The sequence below is a fragment of the Macaca nemestrina genome, chromosome 3 (assembly GCF_043159975.1).
Source record: "Macaca nemestrina isolate mMacNem1 chromosome 3, mMacNem.hap1, whole genome shotgun sequence".
NCBI classification, from domain to species: Eukaryota; Metazoa; Chordata; class Mammalia; order Primates; family Cercopithecidae; genus Macaca; species Macaca nemestrina.
This window is the reverse complement of record NC_092127.1, coordinates 79,301,029-79,324,852: the sequence shown is the minus strand read 5'-3', so window position 1 is coordinate 79,324,852 and position 23,824 is coordinate 79,301,029. Positions and strand designations below refer to the sequence as shown.

At 40.5% G+C, this 23,824-nt stretch overlaps 2 protein-coding genes and 1 long non-coding RNA gene across 21 annotated transcripts in view; 1 reads left to right on the top strand and 2 right to left on the bottom strand.

Annotated features, from left to right (window-relative positions):
- Positions 1–14,154, bottom strand: part of LOC105486256 (complement factor I) — a 71,954-nt gene extending 57,800 nt beyond the window's left edge. Inside the window, exon 1 of one of the 5 annotated variants that reach the window (XM_071093198.1) lies at positions 14,025–14,154. Coding sequence is in view for 2 of the 5 variants with exons in the window: in XM_071093196.1 (XP_070949297.1) it covers positions 1,112–1,168 (57 nt within the window). In the remaining 3 variants the exon portion in view is untranslated. Of the gene's footprint in view, positions 1–1,111; positions 1,287–14,024 lie in introns of those variants that run through there. The other 4 variants (XM_071093197.1, XM_071093196.1, XM_011749020.2 and 1 more) reach the window with 4 other exon arrangements.
- Positions 14,155–14,222: 68 nt separating this feature from the next.
- On the top strand, positions 14,223–23,786 carry LOC105486258 (GAR1 ribonucleoprotein). Of its 4 annotated transcripts, none has more exons than XM_011749029.2 (7): positions 14,223–14,429; positions 14,828–15,053; positions 16,623–16,777; positions 17,686–17,745; positions 21,480–21,621; positions 23,031–23,099; positions 23,469–23,786. In XM_011749029.2, the coding sequence occupies exons 2-7, from the start codon at positions 14,840–14,842 to the stop codon at positions 23,480–23,482; spliced, it is 654 nt and encodes a 217-aa protein (XP_011747331.1). In that variant the 5' UTR covers positions 14,223–14,429; positions 14,828–14,839; the 3' UTR covers positions 23,483–23,786. The 4 variants fall into 4 exon arrangements, with proteins under 4 accessions (XP_011747331.1, XP_011747328.1, XP_011747329.1 ...); XM_011749026.2 differs by having other exon boundaries at positions 14,223–14,474; XM_011749027.2 differs by lacking the exon at positions 14,223–14,429 and adding an exon at positions 14,481–14,592.
- LOC105486259 (uncharacterized) overlaps positions 16,179–23,824 on the bottom strand; it is an 83,296-nt gene continuing 75,650 nt past the window's right edge. For 10 of the 12 annotated variants that reach the window (XR_011621096.1, XR_011621095.1, XR_011621100.1 and 7 more), the window contains 3 exons: positions 19,977–20,056; positions 18,076–18,136; positions 16,179–16,644 (listed from right to left, as the gene is read on the bottom strand). This is a non-coding gene — a long non-coding RNA (uncharacterized lncRNA). The remainder of the gene's footprint in view (positions 16,645–18,075; positions 18,137–19,976; positions 20,057–23,824) is intronic. The other 2 variants (XR_011621105.1, XR_011621099.1) reach the window with 2 other exon arrangements.

The following is a 23,824-nucleotide window of genomic DNA, read 5'->3' as shown; positions in this document are numbered from 1 at the left end:
AATACAAAAAACTAGCCGGGCGAGGTGGCGGGCGCCTGTAGTCCCAGCTACTCGGAAGGCTGAGGCAGGAGAATGGCGTAAACCCGGGAGGCGGAGCTTGCAGTGAGCCGAGATCGCGCCACTGCACTCCAGCCTGGGCGACAGAGCCAGACTCCATCTCAAAAAAAAAAAAAACAAGAATCTTAAAATGTGTTTTCTTAAGTAGTTTTCTTTAAATATTTTCTTCTACAAGCTGGCATTAAGACAAGATAGTTTTGGATTGCCACCAAAGTTGGCAATCATCAGTAAGTATCTAAAATGTTGTAAACATTTTTCACCTTAACACTCTAACTTCACACTCTAACTTCAATACAACATGTCATTTCAGTTTCGAGTTCCTTTGTAGCCCACAAACCCTTCATTCTGATCAAATGAATTCATTTATTTGGAGGGGCCTGGTGCGTTGCTGCCTTCCTATGGTAGCACTTGCTGCTTTTCCTGGCTAAAAAAGCTGGAAATCACTCCTTTTTCTCACCACTGATCACATGTAATACAGAATTAAAGGTTCAGCTCAAATCCTACTTGATCCATAATCTCTTCATGACCTCTCAGCATGAAGTGATTTGTCCTCTCATCAAAGTCCTTTACCACATATTTGTAACACTTTTGACAACTAAACGTATACTGTCTTGTAACTTGTACTTTTGTGTTTTCAGATGTTTCAAATTTGCTTATTATTTCCCCTTTCTATAACTATAGAGTGTACTAAAAGGTTATTGAAGGAAGAGATCAGTCTCACTGTCTTTCTAGTACTGTACCTTACACACAGGAGGAACTTGGTAAATATTTTTTATTTACTACAATTACAATAAATCACAGCCTTGTATTAGTAAAACTCTTGTTCAGTGCAATGCCTCTGCATATATAAGCACATAAAAAGAGGTATTTTTTAAAAAAACTATTTTATCAAGATATTAACATAAAACATTTGTTGCTGACTATCGAGTGGTATGGTTGGTAACTGAACTATGTAATATTTAAGTCAAAATTATAAATTTAAGATTATTTTCTATATTTTTACAACCTTTAAACTATCAATTAAAATTGTTTGCATAAAGATTGAATTGCTTACCTTGCAAAAACTTAAGTGGAAGCACAGAAATAACAGAAAAACATGAAGAAGCTTCATGTTGGAGGTGTTCGGGGTCTTTGTCTCTGCTGAGAACTCTTTTCCACCCCAGGTATTCTTTTGAAATTTAATTTTTAACCTCTGAAAAAATATTTCAAAAAACAAGCCTCCTAAAGAACTCTGTACTTTTGAACTCCAAAAGAATTTGGCTGAAATCCAGAGAGATTTACCGTAACTGAAACCAAAAAATGGCCTTCCCAGTAAAGAGCAGAGGGAGGTGACCAATAGGAACTTGTTTCCACTAGAAGAGACTGATTTCCTCCCACCCTGTTAATGAGCAATGACTCAATTCTCTATTCCAGGGAAGACAGAAATTATATTGGAAGCAATATATATATATTTTTTGTAAAATAAAAATAAAATTCTTTAAACTTAAGGTTGAAGACTAGGAGACAGTAAGAATAAAAGCAGATCATAGCAAAGGCTGCAAAATACATTTAAAACTCTAGAAACCAGCTTCTTTACCATGTATTTGTTGTGCTGTGATCAAATTTTATTTTTGGAGTATAAGAAATTTCAAAAACAGGTATTCTTGTGCCAGTACCAACTATCATGCAGGATTTATCTATTTATGAAATAAATCTGTGATAGCAGAAATGATGACACAATTTGGTTCACCAGAAGCAGACTTGAGACAGTGAGCATGGGGTACAAGTGTTTCTTAGGGATCGATACCCGTACAAGCAAGGGAGGGGAAGCAGGGGTGAGCAGAGGGAGAAGTTGAACTGGACTGAGTGTGACCTGTCACAGGACCCCTGATTTCAGTATAAATGTCTGCGCCATTATATTCTGCCTTGCTCGGTCCCCTACTATATATTGCCCAAGAAGGGCATATACTTAGGTGAGATAGTTTTCTGTAGCTAAGGCAGACATGGAAGGATCTGACAGTTATGTGCTATCAGGAGGAGGTATCTTCTGACTACATTCTTTACAGCCAGGTAGCAAGACCTTCCTTGACAGGGGTTCTGGGAAACTCATCTCTGTGTCTTTCAGAGTACACACTTGCACCTTTTAGATCTATGTTCCATATATACTCTAGGAGTGGCTCCTTAAAAATTTCAGTGGGCCTCTATTCTTGAGAGAAAACTTAGAAGAGGAAGTGAATGGGAAAAACTACAGCTCCCACCCTTGCAGTTGATCTTGGGGCTGTAGCTGATACTCACCCTTGGCCCCCTTCCTATACATTTGAGATTCCCTTTACCCTGACCTCCCACCTTTGCTGGTCTCAGTGACTTACTGGATGACATGACCCACAATCTCCTTCACAAGCGGTCTAAGCCCCTGGTTACCTTTTGTTTCTCAGGCAAAAGTTGCCATTTGTATCCCTACTGTCACAAGAGCAGGCTGGACATGGTGGCTCACTCCTATAATCCCAGCACTTTGGGAGGCCAAGGTAGGAGGATTGCTTGAGGCCAGGAGTTTGAGATGAGCCTGGGCAACACAGGGAGAGGTTGAGGCTGCAGTTAGCCATAATTGCACCACTGTACTCCAGCATGAGTGACAAAGAGAGAGCCTCTCTTAAAAAAGAAACAACAACAACAACAACAACAACAAAGAGGTACCCCAGTAGGTTATGTGGGTTCTACACATCTTCCTCCCTGCCCACGTTATAGTAATAGCAGCCCTACCTCCTCGGAATGATCATGGTCAATTACCCTTGTGGATTATGACTCTTTCTTTCTTGTTGGTCCCTAGATACAAAGAGCTCAGTGTACACCAGGCAACAGCTCTAGTTTATAATTCCATGGGACTCTTGCTTGCCCCTGGTGCAAGTATAGTCCTTTGGAGACAAAGACAATGAACCCTGCAGAGTCTACAATTGTGGAGACAAGATGCACAAAGTTCCCAATTGGTTAATGGGGGTGATGGTAAGTGTGGTCATTCTTGCCTTTATTCCTTGGTTCCCAGGCCCATGTATTCTTCCTATTGGGAATACAATGCTATATGAAAGTCTTTGATTGAATGTATATACTGCTTCCTGGAGGATAGCACCCCATTCTCACAAAGTTTTGCATTTAACTGGCACCTCAGCTGTGCCCTCAGCAGCCCATTCCAACATTCTGTAAGTCCACCAGCTTCTGAGTGGTGTGGTATGTGATATGACCAGGGGATTGCATGATCACAGGCCCACTCCTGGGCCTGCTTTGCTGTAAAGTGGGTAGCCTTGTCTGGCAGGATGTGATCTTTGGTAGATAATTAAGCACTCTATAATTCTCTGGATTATGGTGCTAACGGAGGCCCTGCAGGCAAGAAAGGCACACTCATACCTCAAATATATGTCTATTCCTGTAAGAATAGACCACTGACCCTTCAAAAAGTGAAAGAATCAGATGTAGTTAACTTGCTACTAAGTGACTAGTTGGTCTCCTTGATGAATTGTGCCATCTTGTGGGGACAGTATTAGTGTCAGCTGCTGTCAGGTTGGGCATTTGTTAATGATGTGAGCTAGATAAGCCTTGGGGTCCATACTATTGGTGTCATGGGTAGCCTCTATCTCTGCTACCATGGGCACTTCATTCTTGTGCCCATTGTGCCAGCACTGGGGTGGCTGATGACTGAGACTCAGTCATTTTGGCTCAATAATTTTGTTGGGCCAAATTGGCTGAGCCATTTTGTTGGTTATTTAGTGCCTTTTCTCGGTAGATGCTTTCTGGTAGGCATGAACATGTGATACAAAGATTTTTATACTTCATGCCCACTCCTGTATGTACATGCATCCATTCTAGATTCCCTTCACTCTGACCTCCCACCTTTGCTGATGTCAGTGATGTACCTGATGACATGACCCACAGTCTCTTTCAGGAGTGGTCTGAACCCTTGGTTACCATTCACTTCTCAGGGTAAAGTTACTGTTTGTATCCCAGAACTTTTTGCTCTTGATCTTTGAATATTTTTCATTTCAGGAACAAAAGATGATCAGGAAATCAGTATTGCCTGTGATTCTACATAAAGTCTAGCCTCAGGCCACCTCCCTTTCCACACCAAGTGGATGACCAGGTGTACCACCTGCAGCTCTGCCCTTTGGGAGGACTTTCTCTCACCACTGTCTTTCAAAACCACTCCAAAGTGTGGCTGTAATGCAGCCTCTGTCTATTTTCAACTTGTACCTATATACCAAGCCAACCCATCTGTAAACAAAATGTGACCTTTTCTCTCCTCCTTCAGCTGGTCATACCAGATTCCCCAGGAAGCTATAGGTGTGAGATGAGGAAGCGGCATGAGTGCAACTGTTTGGATGCTGGGAACAGGGGCAGTCTGGCCTACCTGCTACCTGTTTATGCACCTTGCTCATACCTCTGGTCCTGTTTGTGTTTGGCTCTGGATATCACACTTCTATCTTACAATACATTTTTGCTAGGCCTGCTTTGTGGGTCCATTTAGATCCAGAGAATAATAGGCAGTTCTGGCCGTATGGTGATGTAGTGTCCTATGATTCATTATTCTGCATTTACCAGGAACCAGTAATATACAAATCGGTTTTCAAAAGACATACAATTCTCTGCTGCAGATGGCATGGCCTTGCTCCAGAACCCTGAGATCCTATATTGTGGTTCTCCCACACGATCTTCCTCAAACACCTCACAGCATTTATCCCCCATCACTGAGACTTCTGATGCTATACAGTCTGCTGGACCACTGCAGAAGCCTTTTCTGCTTTGGCAGCTGGAGCAGTATTTCCTAGTGCAGAATATTCGCTCCCAGCATCCAAAAAGTCTCATCAGGTTTTGTGCTTCCTTCTTTGTTAAAGAAAGTACAAGATACAAAAATTTGTCTTTTACATTAGAGAGGATGTTCCAGCAGGTTCCTGAACACTGGTTTCCTAAAAATTTTACTGATGTGCCAGGCTTTATTTCCTACTCTCTGGAGCACATGTGTCTTACCAAAGTATTTATCATGCTACTTCCTCATCTCCTCTGATCAAAGTAATGCTATCAATGGAAAAACAACCATGGTGACTTATGGAAAATCCAGATGATCCAGATCTCTGACTATTATATTATGTCAGAAGGTGGAAGATAAGGCCTGGGGAAAACTTTAAGTGTATATGTTGCCTGTTCCATGTGAATGAGGACTGTTTCTGATCCTTTCTGATTAAAATGCCCCCTCTCTCTTGCTCCTACTCCAGCCACGTAATATATGTGCTTTCCATTTGCCTTCTGCCATGATTGTAAGTTTCCTGAGGCCTCCCCAGAACCTGAGCAGATGCCAGCATCATGCTTTCTATACAGCCTGTGGAACCATGAACCAATTAAACCTCTTTTCTTTATAAATTATCTAGTCTCAGGTATTTCTTTATAGCAGTGCAAGAATGGACTAATACAGCAGTTAACAAAAAGAAAATGTAAAGTGCTCATGAGGACTGAAATTTTATTCAGTTTAAGTCTCTTTCCTCCTATGATCTCAATGAAAATAAATATAAAAATAAAAGTAATTCCACTGCACCACTGAAAAATGAAGAAGGATTCATTAATAGGACATAAACAGTGAGGAATTACTAGAATACATATAGTAGACAGGAAAAGATTAACTGCAAAACTTAAATGAGCTTAAGAAGTGTCAAATTCATATAGGTGACAACAAGGTATCCAAAATACAAAAGACCACAGAATAAACAGAAACAGTAGAATCTGAGAGAAGTGATGGACTAAGTAATTAATAAATAAAGGGAAGAACATCTGAGCCAGTGGCCCACACGGGGGCAACTTGAGAATTTACTCCAGGCTAAAGCCTACAGTAAGGCTCTCTGTAGCACATGTTCTAACCCAGAACCCCTTGAGTGGACACTGAGGCAGAAGCAGAGAAGCATTCTAGACGACACCAGCCTCCATCAAGTTGAGGGAGACTCTGCACTTAAGAGGCAAGCCATAGGCAAACCCCTGAGGCCTCGTATCCCACCCTTCTCCTGCAGTCATTGAAGGCAGACTTCTATAATCAGAATCTACAAAAACAGAAGTACAGCACAATAAAAAGAAAAAGACCAACCTCACTTATGAATATAGACGCAAAAATTCTAAACAAAATATTAGCAAACTAAGTAGTATTCAATAGTCTTACCGTTAATAATACTTACTCAACAACATATATATAGATAGATAGATAGATAGATAGATAGATAGATAGATAGATAGATAGATACACACATATGGAGGTTAAGGCAAACAAGTAATTATGCCAATGTCATAAGAATTTCAGGGTAAGACAAACACAAGTTCAAATTCAAAGAAATGGAAACCCTGTAGACTTAACTTTGAATTGGAAATGTCACTATGATCCCCAGTTTTTTTTCTTTCTAAAAATAATTACCTCTTAGTTGTCCATTGTGTCCATTGATAGGGCCTAGAAGTCCTAACAATCCAGAAGCAATGAGCACTTCTTAGTGGCAAGATTGTCTTCTCTACATACCATTTTCCATTTTAAAAAACAAGGCTCTTTGGAGAAAGTGCGATTCCACATCTGGGGCATAAAATGTAAAAGAAATATTTTGTACCGGAAAGCAAGGAAGCCATCGCAGGCTAGTTGGTGGTTCTGAAAGACTTGAAGGGGCTCTCACAAGCCAAAGATTAAATATTTTAAGCATTGCAAAGAACAATGATAGCAAAAAATTGAAATAAAAAAGGAAATTTCTTTATTTCAGTTAATAATTGCAAAAGAAATGATAGAATTATCATATTACTATTTTGCACTACCTTATGAGCCAATGGACCTAGTGATGATCACCAACAGCTGCTAAAACCATTAGGTGAAAAGCTGGCAGGGAACTCTAAGAGGTGGATGAGGCTGATAACACTGATCCCGCTGACTGATATCATCCCCAAAGAGAGACAACCAGACATTATGTGCCTCTTCATGGGACAGCAGGAAGTATTCTTGCAGAAGAGAGAAACAAAAAACAAAAAAAAAGAACCTGAACACAATCAAGTCTGTAGATCTCACTATCAATTAACTACCAGTTTATGTGAAATACAGAGGATAGAAAAACAATTTATACCACCACAAGGATGTAATCAGTGAGAAAGTGGGAAATTCTACATGACAAAAGACTCAGTTTTTTCAACAAATAAATGCCATGGGGTGGGGGTGGGGGGGGAACAGGGAGAGGAAACTGACATAGAATAAAAGAAAATTAAGAGACATATCAATAAAATACAATGGATGGCCCTTGTTTGGATCTTCATTTGATTGATCCAACTATTAAAATATATTTTGAAATAACTTGGGAAAATTCCACATGGACTGGATATTCGCTAATACTAAGAAAATATTATTTTTGTTAATGGTTTTGTGCTTATGTTTTTAAAAAAGTCCTCTGCTGGAGATTTATGAACAGAATGTTTACTATAAAACACTCTAGCTATAATAATTTTAATAACAACAGTGAGGAAACGGAGGAAAACATTTGCAAAAGGCTGATTGAAGGTGAGTGTTGTATAGAGAAAGGTTCATTATATTGTTCTATCAACTTTTGTTTATGTTTGAAATTTTCATAATAAAAAACAAATAAAAGAGAAAGTCATGAGTTCACATTAATATTTACAATTAATGGCACCTTGACTAAGTACTTTTTTTTTTTTTTTTTTGAGACGAAGTCTTGCTCTGTCACCAGGCTGGAGTGCAGTGGCATGATTTTGGTTCACTGTAACCTCCGCCTCCCAGGTTCAAATGATTCTCCTGCCTCAGCCTCCCGAGTAGCTGGGACTACAGGTGCATGCCAACATGGCCAGCTAATTTTTGTTTTTAATAGAGACGAGGTTTCATCATGTTTGCCAGGATGGTCTCGATCTCTTGACCTCGTGATCCACCCACCTTGGCCTCCCAAAGTGCTGGGATTATAGGTGTGAGCCACAGCGCCCAGTCTTTCTTTCTTTCTTCTTCTTTTTTTTTTAGGTGGAGTTTCGCTGTGTTGCTGGAGTACAGCGGCGCGATCTTGGCTGATGCTGACTACAACCTCAGCCTCCTAGGTTCAAGTGATTCTCCTGCTTTGGCCTCCCCAGTAGCTGGGATTACAGGCCCATGCCACCAAGCCCAGCCAATTTTGGTATTTTTAGTAGAGACGGGGTTTCACCATGTTGGCCAGGCTAGTCTCGAACTCCTTACCTAAAGTGATCTGCCCCCCTCAGCCTCCCAAAGTGCTGGGATTACATGCCTAGCTTCGGCTAAGTACTTTTACAATTTTGTTCTAATATAAAAATTTTCAGCCCTATTCCTAGCCAGCAGCCCTCTTCGCTGCCATTAGCAATACAGTCTCCCAACTTACAATGGTTACACTGAATAATTTGTCTACTTTACAATGGTGTGAAAGCAATAAGCATTCAGCAAAACCTGTACTTCAAATTTTAAACTTTGATCTTCTCCCTGGCTAGTGATACGCATGCAATATTCTCTTATGATGCTGGGCAGCGGCAACAAATGAGACTTTCCAGTGTGCTGTGCTGCCAGATAGTTTTGCCCAACTGTAAGCTAATGTAAGTGTTCCAAGCACCTTCAAGGTAGACTAGGCTAGGCTATGATGTTCAGTAGGTTACATGTATTAAATGTATTTTCTACTCAGATATGTTCAACTCATGATGGGTTTATTGGGATATAACCCCATCCTAAGTTGAGGAACATCTGTATCTCCTTACTGGGTATTTTAATTAGATGGCCTAACCTTTCACTAAAACAACTGGATGGACACCTTCTTAGATCTTGAATACCACAACTAGACTGTACATATATACTTTCTTCCCTCCATCTCTTTTATATTTTCTTTGTCTTTTTGACCATCATTCTATGATCATTTGTTAATAAGTAGGTTTTCAAGGCATGAGCAGAAATTCAAAGCATAGAGGAATTCGGTTCCATTTAACAAATATTTATTGGGCATCAATTTTATTCCAGGCACTATACTAAGTACTTAGGATACCAAAACAAAGAAGATGTAGTTCTCACTCTTCAGGAGCTTATAGTCTAGTGTGAGTTTCTGCAGATGTTATCAGGAGTCTAGGAGCGGTGACTAGGGATTCCAGAAGAGATTGGAATTTTTTTTTTTTTTGCATTCTTTTGAACTTCTTTCTCCATGTAATGCCAACACTTGTAGTGATGACTAGTGATCAAATAACTCTATTAGGAATTTTGCTAGAGGTCATTCACAAACATAACAGTGCTCCACACAACTATGTTCATTTCACTGAGCCCATTCTCAGCTTTTGATGGAAGGCAAGGGGTACTGTTGATGACTGGTGGGTGCTGAATTAAGAAGGAGGGACAATAGGTTGAGGGAGAGGGAGAGACAATAGGTTGACAACATCAGCCTATTCTTCCTGATTTACATTTCCTGATCTTCCCTGGCCTCCCCTTATTCACAGTCAACTGACAGCTAATGAACTCTCCTGACGTAATAGATAATCAAAGATAATATTTTAAGGAAGGAATTTTAATGCCCCATAACTCAAATGCCTCCCTGTTGCTTTGCTAATGTTGTAAACATTGCAAAACATGGTGTCACGCACGTCCATGTGAAGAGAGTCCACCAACAGGCTTTGTGTGAGCAACAAGGTTGTTTATTTCACGTGGGTGCAAGTGGGCTGAGTCCGAAAAGACAGTCAGCAAAGGAAGGTAGGGGTGGGACAGTTTTATAGGACTGGGGTAAGCAGTGGAAAGTTACAGTTAAAGGTGGCTATCTATTCTCAGCAGAGGAGGGGGTCACAAGGTACATGGTGGGGAGATCATAAGACTCATGGTCCAGAAAAGAATGTCACGAGGTCGATCAATCGATCGGGTGGGGCAGGGCAGGAACAGGTCATAATGGAATGTCTAAAGGTTGGTCAATCAGTTAAGACAGGAGCAGGCTGTTTCACTTCCTTTGTAGTTTTTAGTTGCCTCAGGCCATCTGGATGTATGCATGCAGGCTTGGCTCAGAGGCCTGACACATGGAGCTTGTAGGTTAAAAGTGAATTGCATTTGAAGATATAATTTTAAAAAAAAATTTCCTTGTTTAGTTTGCTTATTTTATACTTTATTAGCATCTGTGTTTTACAAACATGACTTATAGTCCAATGTGGTGATTTTTGAAGATGAACTGTGAGATGGAAGAGAATTCTAAATCTTAATAATTCTGATAAAGTTAGTAATGAAGAATCACAACTTACAAATGAAGCAATGGCTCCAGCAAAATTGAAAAGACACTTAACTGCAAACCATAGTAAAAGAGCAGATAATTTTATATGACCTTTGGAAACCCAGAGTAAAGAATGTATTTTTTTTAAGTGACCTTCAGTAAAAAGGTCCAGAAAGCAAGTTATTTAGCAGAAGAACTTTTTGACCCGAAAAGGAAAAAGCCCCACAATTGATGGGACCTCATAATTTCAGTATGTATAATTACAGAGAGTAAGACGCCAGCATATGATGTAATGACAAACTAAAACGGTTTCACTTTCAAAGTTTGATAAACTGATGTGATTGATGACATGTCACATAATGCTGCATAGCATCAAAAGAACCTAACAATTTCTCATCCAGGTTGATGAATCAACAGATTTCAACAACAAATGTCATAGAGTAGCATTTGTAAGATTTATAAATTATGGCAAAATTCAAGAAAATTTTTCTTATATGAAACACTGCTGCAAAGAAGCAAAGGTAAAGATATATTTATTGTCTTGTCTTCATATTGGAAACAGAAGGTACATTTTGGAAGAACTGTGTCAGTATCTACTTACGGTACCCTATCAAGGACTGGTTCCTTCAGAGATTTCAATTCTCATTAAAATCCTGACATATTCACAACTCACTGCTTTCTTCCCAGAGAGTGCTGGTGTCAGAAAGTTTTGGAGCAAAAATGAAAAAAGTTCTAGATGATGCTATGAAGATGACTTATCAAACGCAGGGCAATTCACTTCTAAAATTTTTTTTTAAACTATGTGAAAACCCGGACAAGGCCCATATAAATCTCCTTCCACATGCATAAATCTTATGGCTTAGCAGATCGTTTTGGGGGAAGCCAGCTGGCATGTCATGTCAGTACTCAAGCACCCTGTAAAGAGGTCCGTATGGCAAGGAACTGGGGCCTGGCAACAGGCAGCATCAGCTTGCTAGGCATGTCAGTGAGCTCCCTCAGAAAAGGATCCTCTAGCCCTACTCAAGTCTTCAGTGGACTGCAGCCCCAGGTGATATCTTGATTGCAACCTTATGAGAGACCCTGGGTCAAAATCATCCAGCTAAGCTGCTCCTTAATTTCTGACCTACAGAAATTATGCAAAATAATGTTTATTGACACTATGGACTGGAGTGAGAGAAACTAATACAGATTCTGCTCCTTAACAGGACGCTTGACCTAGAAAGTGAATCATAGAAATACATTCAAGAAAACAGTAGCCCAGATTTTACCAAATTCTTTGAAGATGAAGAATGGCTGCAGAAACTAGCATTTTTTTTTTTTTTTGCATTTATATAAAAAAATGCCCAATGCTAGGTAATTTATAAAGAAAGAGATTTAATTGGCTTATGGTTCTGGAGGCTTTACAGGAAGCAAGGTGCTGGCATCAGTTTCTGGTGAGGTCTCTAGAAGTTAACAATCATGGCGAAAGGTGATGGGGAGCCAACATGTCACATGGCAAGAGTGGGAGCAAGAGAGAGATGGAGGAAGTCACAGACTCTTAAAACAACCACATCTCAAGTGAACTGAGTGAAAACTCACTTATCACCAAAGGGATGTTGCTAAGCCACTCATAAGAATTCTGCCCCCATGATCCAATCACCTCCCACCAGGTCCCATCTACAACACTGGGAATAAAATTTCAGCATGAGATTTGGAAGGAACAAACATCCAAACCATATCACCTACTTAACAGACATTTTCATCACATGAACTAGTTGAACAAGGATCTTCAGGCCCTGGAGAAAATCATTTTACTTCGAGTGACGAGATTTTTGGGTTTAAATAAAAATTGAATATTTGGAAAAGTTGTATTGCAAAAAGGGATCTTGAAATGTTTCCACTGCTGCTTGGACTTTAGAGTAAGGAAGTCTCAAGTCTTACTGAAAACCACCAGGGGGAATTGCAGAACAAAACTGAACAGTATTCTCCTTCCCCTTGAACACAACTGTATGACTAGATGAGGAACCCTTTCCTTGAATCTTCTCAGCCTGAGCACCTGACTTTGAGAAAAGAGGAAGAACTTTGTGAATGTATGACTGTAGATATAAGATGAAATTTACTTATTTGTGTTTCTTCTTCTTCTTTTGATACAGATTCTCGCTCTGTTGCCCAGGCTGGAATGCAGTGGCGCGATCTTGGCTCACTGCAACCTCTGCCTTCCAGGTTCAAATGATTCTCCTGCCTCAGCCTCCCAAGCAGCTAGGATTACAGACGCCCACCATCACGCCCGGCTACGTTTTGTATTTTTAGTAGAGACAAGGTTTCACCATGTTGGCCAGGCTGGTCTTGAACTCCTGACCTCAGGTGATCCGCCTGCCTTGGCCTCCCAAAATGCTGGGATTATAGGCGTGAGCCACGGCGCCTGGCCTGATTTATGCTTCTACAAGTTTTGGATTTCTGAGAAAGAAGAGCAGCTTGACATGTTTAGGACAGTAATAAACATTTTGACATACTTTTAAACTTCTTGTTCAAGCAAGCTTTTTCTAAGTTTTAAGAGTAAAGACAGAAATCATCTCATTTCAGTTGAAAATGAAATCTGTATGTGACAATCTCAAGTTCAATTCAGAACTGAGCCAATACACAGCAAAAGACAAGCAAAGGTTTCACACTAAATAGGTAATTTTCATTTTTTGTTTCAAAAATAATACACTTACACGTATATAGGCCCATAAAAAGATCAACATCCGTTAAAATCAAATTGCAGCATTTACTAAACTAAAAGAAAAAGTAAAGTTTCTTCTCTCATTTATTTTGTTTGTTTTGAGACCAAGTCTTGCTCTGTCGTCTGGGCTGGAGTGCAGTGGCGTGATCTCGGCTCACTGTAACCTCCGCCCCCCGGGTTCAAGCGATTCTCTTGCCTCAGCCTCCCGAGTAGCTGCAATTACAGGCGTGCGCCACCTTGCCCGGCTAATTTTTGTATTTTTAGTAGATAAGGTGTTTCACCGTATTGGCCAGGCTGGTCTCGAACGCCTGACCTCAAGTGATCCATCCGCTTCGGCCTCCCAAAGTGCTGGGATTACAGGCGTGAGCCACCGCGCCCCGCCTACAAAGGTACTTTAAAATCCCATTTACAATAACCCTCTCAGTTAGATAGGTACCAAGTTCCACCCTCTTCTAAACACGATGTCAATATCAAGGTAAGGTCTCAGAGGGTTTGGTTGTAAAAGGCTCCAGCCAAATTTAATAAATGACAAATAAAGACTACCTTTATTTGTGAGAGAAGCTTTGGAGAATGTGGAGGAAGCAGATGTCAAATATAAGGGGCTTAAGGCGAGAAGAGGGAGAGGAGCCTCCAGCACAGTCCGCTTCACATCCTGTCGGTGCTCAAAACATACTTGAATGAATACCCGGTACAAAAGATGGTTTGCTTTTCTATAAGACAGCATAGTTTCTTTAAAATTACACAAACACATGCATTGCTTTTTTCCCTCTAATTAGTGAGACCATAGCACAAAAGAACAAGCACAGCTGAGCGCTGAGTGGTGCGAAAATCAAAAGGTCGGGAAGAAACAAGAAACTCAGACAAACGCTTCCGCCGGCTGTGACAGGTTCTGAGGCGACCAGATCCACTGGACATAGCGCGGCTCAGATATCTCAGAGACCTGGCCACACAGTTGCTGAAGTTAGCAACAAACTAGTGAGCGCTGTTGGGGGCCATTTAGTCTGAGAAGCAAACGCGCAAATGCGCCCAGCCAGTCGGCACGGACTTCAAGAACCAACCTTGTTTCTTGCAAGGTGCTGGCAGTTGTTCCGGCAGTCAGGGCGGGAACGAAACAGAAACCTACCCCGCCTCTGGAAGAGAAGGCGGATACCTAACGCCAGCTATCTCCAAGAGCAACATTGCCGCAGCACTTCCGGGACGTCGTGCTGCGAAGGACGCAGCTATTATACGTCACTTCCACGGCGCGGCGTTAGGCAAGTTGACTTCTCTGTTGTAAATTAGTGGTTAAGGTTAGATATTATTGCCACTTTTCCAAAGCTAAAGGCTGTTTTGGAACCAGTGTCGCTGGTTCCGCGCGTGACTGCCTTTTTTTTTGCAAACCAGTTATTCAAGTTTCTGGTCTAAAAAACTCTGTGGCTGTACGGTAGCCGAGGAGGTTCCAGCGCGGCGGAAGTACCCAGTGGGTGGGTGTGCGCGCAAGGCCAGGGTCAGAGGGGCACGTGGCGCCGGTGAGTGACCGTGGAAGCCGGAGGATTTGAAAATGGTGGACGCGGAACCCAGCTGCCGGAGGGAGGGAGGAAGGAAGGGGATGCAGTGCGAAGACCTTGCTGTCTGAAGGGGGAGGAGGTACTAATCCTGGGGCGGCAAGGCTGGTATGTTTGGTCGGTCGGCGCTCAGGAGACCATGAGGAAGTAAACTCTTCACCCATCAGGTTGGTGGTCACTGGCTGTCTGACCGTGGGTGAGGTGACAGGGCTGCTTTTGTCCCCTTTATGGTGTTCTCACCGCGGCTCCGAGGGGTTGGAGTGTACTCAGATGCTACAGTGATCAGAAGACACGGGTCGTTTTTTTTTTTTCACCAGGGAGGAGAGAGAATGTCTTTTCGAGGCGGAGGTCGTGGAGGCTTTAATCGAGGTGGTGGAGGTGGCGGCTTCAACCGAGGCGGCAGCAGCAACCACTTCCGAGGTGGAAGCGGCGGTGGAGGCGGCGGCAATTTCAGAGGCGGCGGCAGGGGAGGATTTGGACGAGGGGGTGGCCGCGGAGGCTTTAACAAAGGCCAAGACCAAGGACCTCCAGAACGTGTAGTGTGTATGCAGTCTTCAATATTTAGCCTATTTGAAGGAATAGGGGTGGGTTGTGGGTTTGTGTTATTAGTCCAGCAAGTTTGGGATACACAAGCCTGTGTGGAGAATGATGTAAACTGACATAATCGTACAGTAGCATGTAAGGGTGGGGTGGGGAGATCAAGAAAGCTGAGGGATACTTAAAATGCATCATGGAGGTGGAACTTCAGGGTTGACAGGAAGATATTAAATAGGTAATAGTGAGTACTTATCCCTAATTCCCCGATTTTACAGATGAGAAAACTATGATTTAGAGTTAAGTTTTTATAGCTGAAATATAAGTATAGCTGAAATACAGGCTGGGTGCCGTGGCTCACGCTTGTAATCCCAACACTTGGGAAGCTGAGACAGGAGGATCACTTGAATCCGGGAGTTAGACACCAGCCTGGACAATAAAGCAAGGACCCTGTCTGTACAGAAAAAGAAATACAAAGCCAAGTATTCTGACTCCAAAGCCCGTGCTTTCCATTACTACTTAAAAGTAGATAAGTGAGAAAACAATTTGCTTGAGAGGGAAACTGCCAAAGAGGAAGTCGAGAAAAAGACCCATTTAGGATAGTTTTATAGTAATTAATAATGAGATGGGAATGGAAGTCACAGAGAGTGAAACTTACTACATTAAAGAGGAGAGAGGGTGAAGAGTGTCTAAGAATGGTTGGATGAGTATGCAGGATGGTTTGAAAGGAGCAGTTTCTAGAATAAAAGGTCCCAGCCTGCAAGCTGTTGTACCAGTCCATACACGAGGCATTGAGAGCCTGATTCAGGATGGTGAGGAAAAAAAGGAAGGGTTAGATAGGAGAGAGATTTCAAAGGAAACAAAATCGGTAGAACTTAGCTAATGCTGATAATAAAGGGTTCCAGGTTTTGCGCTTGGGTGATAGGAATGAAGAGTTGGTTTTGCAGGAATGTGTTAATTATTTTAGTTTAGGGGGACAGTCTAGTTAGTTAGAACTAAAGGTAGTTATTTTGAGATTCCAAATGTCCTTGAAAACAATGAATCATTGTTAAAGAGGTGGTAGTGGGAATGGGAAAGTTCTGAGGCAAGAGAAAAAAAAAAAGAACAAAGGGTAATTCTTTTAGGGGTTGAAGAAAAGGGAGTGAAGAAAAGGAATAACCAAGAGAATGAAGCAGAGTTTTGAATCAGATAATAAATTTTAATAAGATAACTGTTACATGTGGAATGGTCTCAATGTGCCAGGCACTGTTTTAAGCACTTGACATTGGTTATTCCATTGAGTCCTTACATTACTGTATATTAGGTATAGCTGTACATTATATGTTACTAGTGTCTACTAAAGAGGAAACACTGAATTAGAGAAAGGGTGGGTAACTTCTCCTAGGTCACATAGCTAGTGTGTTGTGGAGTTGGTATACCAGCCCAGGAAGTCCACACTCTTAATGACTGTGGTCTTCTGCCTCAGAGGAGAGCAGGTATGGTGAAGTCCCAGGTAGCCAAGAAGAAAGCTTCCAGAAGAAGTTGGTCAGTATCGTTTGAAATAGTTCTGTGTTTTAATATTTTCTTGTCCTATTTCAGTATTAGGAGAGTTCCTGCATCCCTGTGAAGATGACATAGTTTGTAAATGTACCACAGATGAAAATAAGGTGCCTTATTTCAATGCTCCTGTTTACTTAGAAAACAAAGAACAAATTGGAAAAGTGGATGAAATATTTGGACAACTTAGAGATTTTGTATCCTTTTTCATTGGAAGACCTAATAATATTCAAAGGTTGCTATTTGTATTTTTGTGAGGAGGCGGTTAAGTGTAAATTAGACTTGTTGCTTCATTAAATTAGACAGGATTGCTACAGATTGGACCATGAAGGAGAATCAAGGGGAGAATGTATTCATCCATAGATATTAAAATGACAGACCCTAGAAAGGTGACTGTTTTTGGAAAATTCTAGAAATGATGGCCATTTGGATAAGTACTACAAGATTAAGATGGCTGATTTGGATGTAGTGGTGCCACTGGAAATGTAGAATTAGAAGCTGTTTGGTGCCCCCACTACCCTGGAAACTCCTTCCTTGCTTTCTCTCTTTCTCTTTCTCTTTTTTTCTTTCTCTGTCTTTCTCTTTCTCATTTTCTCTTTCCCTGTCTCTTTCTCTTTCTCTCTCTCTCTCTCTCTCTCGCTCTTTCCCTTCCTCCCTCCTTCTCTTTTTTTCTTTTTTCTTTTTTTTTTGACAGAGACTCTTTCTGTTGCCCAGGGTGGAGTGCAGTGGCATGATCTCAGCTCACTGCAACCTCCGCCTCTTGGGTTCAAGCAATTCTCATGCCTCAGCCTTTCAAGTAGCTGGGATTACAGGCGAGCGCCACCGTGCCTGGATGATTTTTGTGTTTTTAGTGGAGGTGGGGTTTCACCATGCTGGCCAGGCTGGTCTCAAACTCTTGTCCTCAAGTGATCCATCTGCCTTGGCCCCCTGAAGTGCTGGGTTTGCAGGTGTGAGCCACCACACCCAGCCCCTGGAAGTTCATTTCTTATCTTTCCTATATATGTCTATATATTCTAACTTTGTTTTTGAAATTATACATCAATTCAGAAGGTTTGATAGCGTCTTTCATCGTAATTGCTCATTTGTTCCTTAATAAAAATAATAGTATTTTTCAGTTAAATTGTCAGAAAACATGAAGGCTTCATCCTTTAAAAAACTACAGAAGGTGAGTCAAACTTATGATACTTGGGATCCTTGGTTTTATAAGGGAATGACCTATCTTAGGAAAGTCCTACTTGGAGCGCTTGAGATTTTCCCAACATATCACTAGTAAAGCTCTTAAACTGAAATGTTCTGTGCTATAAATATTGAACATACTAATCTTTGAAAGTGATTTATTTGATACAGCCTTTTAGAAAATAAAAATCACTACTTTTGCTTATATTACCAAAATCTGTAAACTGCTAGAGTAAGAGTTTTTTGTTGATGTAAAACTCTTACTGAAAAGCATTCATGACCAAACATTCTAGGCGGAATCTTAATTTATAAAACTTACGTTATTTGAGAGAAGGTAGGTACTAAGTGATTTCACAAGAACTTCAATAACATGATATATGCTGTGAAGGAAAAATACAGGTTGCCATGAGAAGCTTTGTAGTGCCACCAACTTTAGTCTGTAGTGTTTGCTGAAAAGGTGAGCTTGAAACTGAGGTCTGATTGTTGACCAAGAGCAGTTTCCACAACTGGTTGCATGTCAGAGTTATCTTGGGGAGCTTTTAAGAAGATGTACTTCCAGTTTCCACTTCTGGAAATTTGACCTAGGAGCTCCTAAGTAGGGCCCAGGAAAAGCTCTTGGATAATTTTTTTTTTTTTTTTTTTTTTTTTTTTTTTTTTTTTGAGATGGAGTCTCGCTCTGTCACCCAGGGGGGAGTGCGGTGGCGTGATCTCGGCCCACTGCAAGCTCCGCCTCCCGGATTCAAGCCATTCTTTGGCCTCAGCCTCCCGAGTAGCTAGGACTACAGGCGCCGGCCACCATGCCTAATTTTTTTTTTTTTTTTTTTTTTGAGACGGCGTCTCGCTGTGTCTCTGTCACCCATTCTGGAGTGTAGTGGTGCAATCTCAGCTCACTGCAAGCTCTGCCCTCTGGGTTCACACCATTCTCCTGCCTCAGCCTCCCGAGTAGCTGGGACTACAGGCGCCCGCCACCACGCCCAGCTAATTTTTTTGTATTTTTAGTAGAGACGGGGTTTCACCGTGCTAGCCAGGATGGTCTCGATCTCTTGACCTTGTGATCCACCCGCCTCGGCCTCTGAAAGTGCTAGGATTACAGGCGTGAGCCACTGCGCCCGGCCAGTACTTGGATAATTTTGATGTAGTTAGGCAAACACTTGAGAGTTTCTGAGCTAGTGAAAGAGGAAGAGGAAAGTGCATTCCAAGTAGAGAGAACAGTGTGTGCAGTCTCTGAGAGCAGGCAACTGAAAGGATACAAAAAGGCAGACGTATAGGTTAGGAATGAAACATTTAGGAGAGGTGGGGAAAGTTGTGAATTAAGATCAGAGAGGTAGGAGGGGGCTTGATTAACTTAAGCCTTCAGGTCATAAGAAAGAGTTTAGACTTTAGTTTCAATTGTGTTTTATTTTTGAATGACGGGGTGACACAGTTAAATGTATGCTTCAAAAGAATGCTGGGAAGATACAAAGGCACCTTGGGAAGAGGTCAGTATTGTGTGAGAGGAGCCAGGTAGGAGGCTATAATAGTTGTTCTGAAAGAGATGATATTTTGGACTTGGTAGTGACAGTGGAAATGGAAAAAATGGATATATGAAAGGTACAGGAAGTAGAATCAATAGGACCTTGTAATTGACTAGCTATCGAAATTAAAGAGGTGAAAAATATCACCATCTTTCAGATGTCTGACGTCAACATCTTTGTGGGTGATGGTACCGATTAATTAAATGGGCAACAGTGCAGAAGATGGGGATTAGGGGAAGATAATGAGTTTGGTTTTGGACATAGTGAGGTTGAGGTACTTGTGAGACAGTCATGGTCAGAAGTTTAAAGGAAGAGTCTAGACTGGAAATAGAATTGGGAATTTGTTAACAATGTAGGAAGAAAGAATAAAAGAAAAAGAGCACCTATGAAAAGTTTTGGGGCACCTCCTAAAGCTAAATGTCTATTAGTGGAAACTCAGAAGTAATTGCCAGTTAAAAAAAAGTAAACCATAAGCCTGTCATAAAAGTGGTATCACAAAAATTGAGAGTGTTTCCAGGAGGGACTGCTCAGCTATGGCAAAATGATGCAAAGTGTTCATTGGAAGACAGCCACATAGACATCAGGGAGTCATGGAGCCAGTGCAGTGGTGGGCCCAGGAGCCAGAATGGAATAGGAAATGAGAAGGAGACAATAGCTTGTTGTTAGCCTATGGCTACTAGTTGTAGAAACCTTGGCAAATACTCACAGGATTGACTGCTTCTGGCATGCCTGGAGCTATTGAGCCCAGAAAGAAACAATGCTAAAAAGGGATTCTCGTCTTGTGACCTGAAAAACAAAAAAGCTGGTAATAGCCACTTAAATTCATCAGAATCCCTGTCCCTTTTCTCAGAATTATTTATTTGAGGGCTTAGTTTTTTGGGTTTTTGCTTTTTAATTAGATACTAACTTGAGTACATTCTACCTCCCGGTTTGCGTACCCCCTGCTATGTTGAGATTCAGCCCTCTTTACCCAGCCTGCATTATTATGAAGTCTGTAGACCGGTGCTCTCCACTTGAACTTTCTGCAATGATGGGAGTCCCTGCCTAGTAAAGTAGCTCTTAGCCACATGTAGCTATTGAGCACCTGAAGTGTGGCTCATGTGACTCAGGAACTGAATTTTTAATCATTAATTAATTTAAATATAAGCCACCTGCGGCTAGCGGCTGCCATCTTGAACAGTAGATCTAGACAATATTTTTGAGATGATGGGCTGTGAAGGGAAGATGAGTAATAAGGTGATATCTAGAGAGGGATGCAGATATTATAAGTAATATATTACAGTTTTGAAATCCTCGTGTGTTTTGTGTAGAAGAACTATGATACAATATGCCCTTTACATTTCATTATCTGAGAAATGTCCTCTTTAACCCCAGTTATAGGATGTGTATAGTTTTTGTATATCCTTCATTACTTTGTGTGTTCAGAAGATAGTTACCCTTTTGATCTTTATTAAAGACTTGAAACAGCTTGTATGCGAATGCTTTATTTTGAATTTTAATGCTATGTTTTAAATAGTTTTATTTTTCTTACGGCAGTTCTGTTGAGTGGAGATGTTAAATAATCTATTTCTAAAGAGAAATGAGATTGAATTGGTCTTGATTTTTTTATATGCATGTAATGCTTATTGTGTGCCAAAGTGCAAGTGCCTTATATACATCACTTTTTTGATCATCACACAGACATGTGAGATAGATACTCTATTCTCTACATTTTACAGATAAGGAAACTAAGGTAAACTAACACAGGAACAGAAAACCAAACACCACATGTTCTCACTCATAAGTGAGAGTTGAACAGTGAGAACACATGGACCCAGGGAGGGGAACATCACACTCCTGGGCCTGTCAGGGGGGTGGGGGGAAGGGGAGGGAGAGCATTAGGGCAAATACTGAATGCATGCGGGGCTTAAAACCTATATGATGGGTTGATAGGTGCAGCAAACCACCATGGCACATGTATACCCATGTAACAAACCTGCTCGTTCGTTCTGCGCATGTATCCCAGAACTTAAAGTAAAAAAAAAAAAAAAAAAAAAAAAGAAACCTAAGGTAGTAAGAAATTAAGTCCCTGCCCAGAGATACATAGTAGAAAGTGGTAGGGTTGGGGGGGTTTGAACCCAGGCAGTTTTGACTCTATCATGTAGCTTCTTAATGATTATACTCTACTGTCCCCCAAGTCGTACACTAATTGCTTTTATTATGTCTCCAGTTTTATATAGACCCATATAAGCTGCTGCCACTCCAGAGGTTTTTACCTCGACCTCCAGGTGAGAAAGGACCTCCAAGAGGTGGTGGCAGGGGAGGCCGAGGAGGAGGAAGAGGAGGAGGTGGCAGAGGTGGTGGCAGAGGCGGTAAGTTACTTGGGGAAAATTTCTGATGAGATTTCAAAGTCATAGCTGATTAATATAATACAATTTAGCTTTGTACATAGGAAACCCTCCCTTATGGTTCTTTTTATTAAAGCTGTTTTCAAATATTGGCAGATTGTCCATAACAATAATGCTTTATTTCAACAACTTGCTTAAAAAGAAAAAAATCTACTAAAGTATACTTTTGAGGGACTTCATTTCTTTGGGTTATTCATGTTTTCTTGGGCATTTTAATAAACCATAGGATTATCTTAATTTTAATTTCTTAGTTAATATCATTGAGTGTAGACTGCATACTGAAAGCTGGTCATACATTCTTTTAATTTCCGTGTATATTCTTTTAATACTCAGCAAAAGCTTTTGAGATAGATGATATCCTTATTTTATGAATGAGGAAATGGAGACTTACAGAAATTAATTTCCCCCGGTCAAACAATTGGCAGACCCAGAATTAAAATGCATATTTTCTGATGTCGTGTCAAGAACTAATAAATTCATTGCTGTGATCTCACTGTTTAGATGTACGCCTTTCTCCCAAGGTTTTGGCACATTCATCATTATGGGCAGCTAGGTGATCAGCAGGGCTCTGGGGAGTGAGACTGCCATGCCCTGGGAGTAGGAGGACGGGGAGTGATGAGGTAATGGGCAGAGCCAAAGTGGAAAGGGAGAGGAACTGAAAGTTGGGCTTAGACAGCTTTTGTTACTGGAGCCGAAAAAGAGAAGGAATGCTTTACTTTGGCATCTCTCAATTTAATCATCATTTCACTCTATAAAGGTACTTTTTTGTGTCCGTATAGGTAGGAAAATTTTCAGGGGTACCTTCTTGAGAATTTGATGAATAGAGATTCCCCTGTTCTCATTTGATGTTGAGTATCATTTAACATTTCAAAAAATTCACAACTATCTTATTTTTTTTAAATCTTATGTAGCTCAGTTAACCTTAACTATCATATTTATTATTGTGCCCCCAGAACAAAAGCACCCATATCTGCCATCCGTTGTTCTTAGGATACAAAGCCTTAGTTCCATCAAACTATCCTTAGTGGAATCAAAAAGTATTTATCATAAGCAAGAGCTAAGGCAATAATCATACATTTAACAAGACTGAATCATACTTTAAAGTAACAAGTTTTTCTAATTTATTGAAATTGAATAATCTGGGGATTTAACCTGTTGCCCAGTTGGTAAACTACTAGTTTCTTCATTTTTGTCTTGTAAAATTTTTTCCGTGATAAAATATGTGAATCTATATTTATTCATTATAATTATAGTTATTGTATTGATCTTTGTAGACTTATCAGTATAAGAGGTTATATAGTTAATAACTGTTAATGTTTATTATTTATCTACTATTTAAATATTTTGCATTATTATTTAATAAATGTTTTTAGGTGGTTTTAGAGGTGGAAGAGGAGGTGGAGGTGGAGGCTTCAGAGGAGGAAGAGGTGGTGGTTTCAGAGGTAGGTATTATCTTTAAGTTGCTTAATTTTTAGAATTGATATTATCTGGCATTTTGTTTTTGCTTAAGTTTAATTTTTTCTGCCAGCAAGTATATGGAACACTATGGTGTTCTTTGCTTAGCCTAATTTGTGGTTTCATTTTATATCACTTGTTTTTGCGTTTTCAGTTTTTTAACCTAATTCTAATTTGTTTTGCTTTATTATTTATTTGAAAAAAAAGGTGTATATGAATCTGACAGTTACATTTGGTAAAGTATGGTTGCTAAACATTATAGGAACTAATGCTGATTTTAAACTTGAGATTTACGTTATAATACTATTAAAAATCCATTTTCTGTGCCCTTAATACTTTAATTTTCTCTTAATCAGGAAGAGGACATTAAGTGAAACAGTTGACAGACATCACCAGTTGACTTCTGTATTAACCTGCATGATCTGTTTCTACTGTGGATTGGAAACTTGATTCTTTAGCAAGTCTTGAAGATCTTGGTCATTTTATGACAATGGATCAAAAATGTTAGCATCATGCAAAGCAACGGAATAGTGAATCTTGCTCTAGAAGAGCATGAACAAATCTTTCTAATGTTTTGTACAGTGCCTGGCACTTTGTGGGTGCCTAATAAATGGACGGGAGTTTTCATTTGAAGCATATTTGAATTTTTAAAATAAAGTGTTTTATTCCCTGAAGTTATTTAGAGTGTGTTTATTAAATGAAACCCATTTTT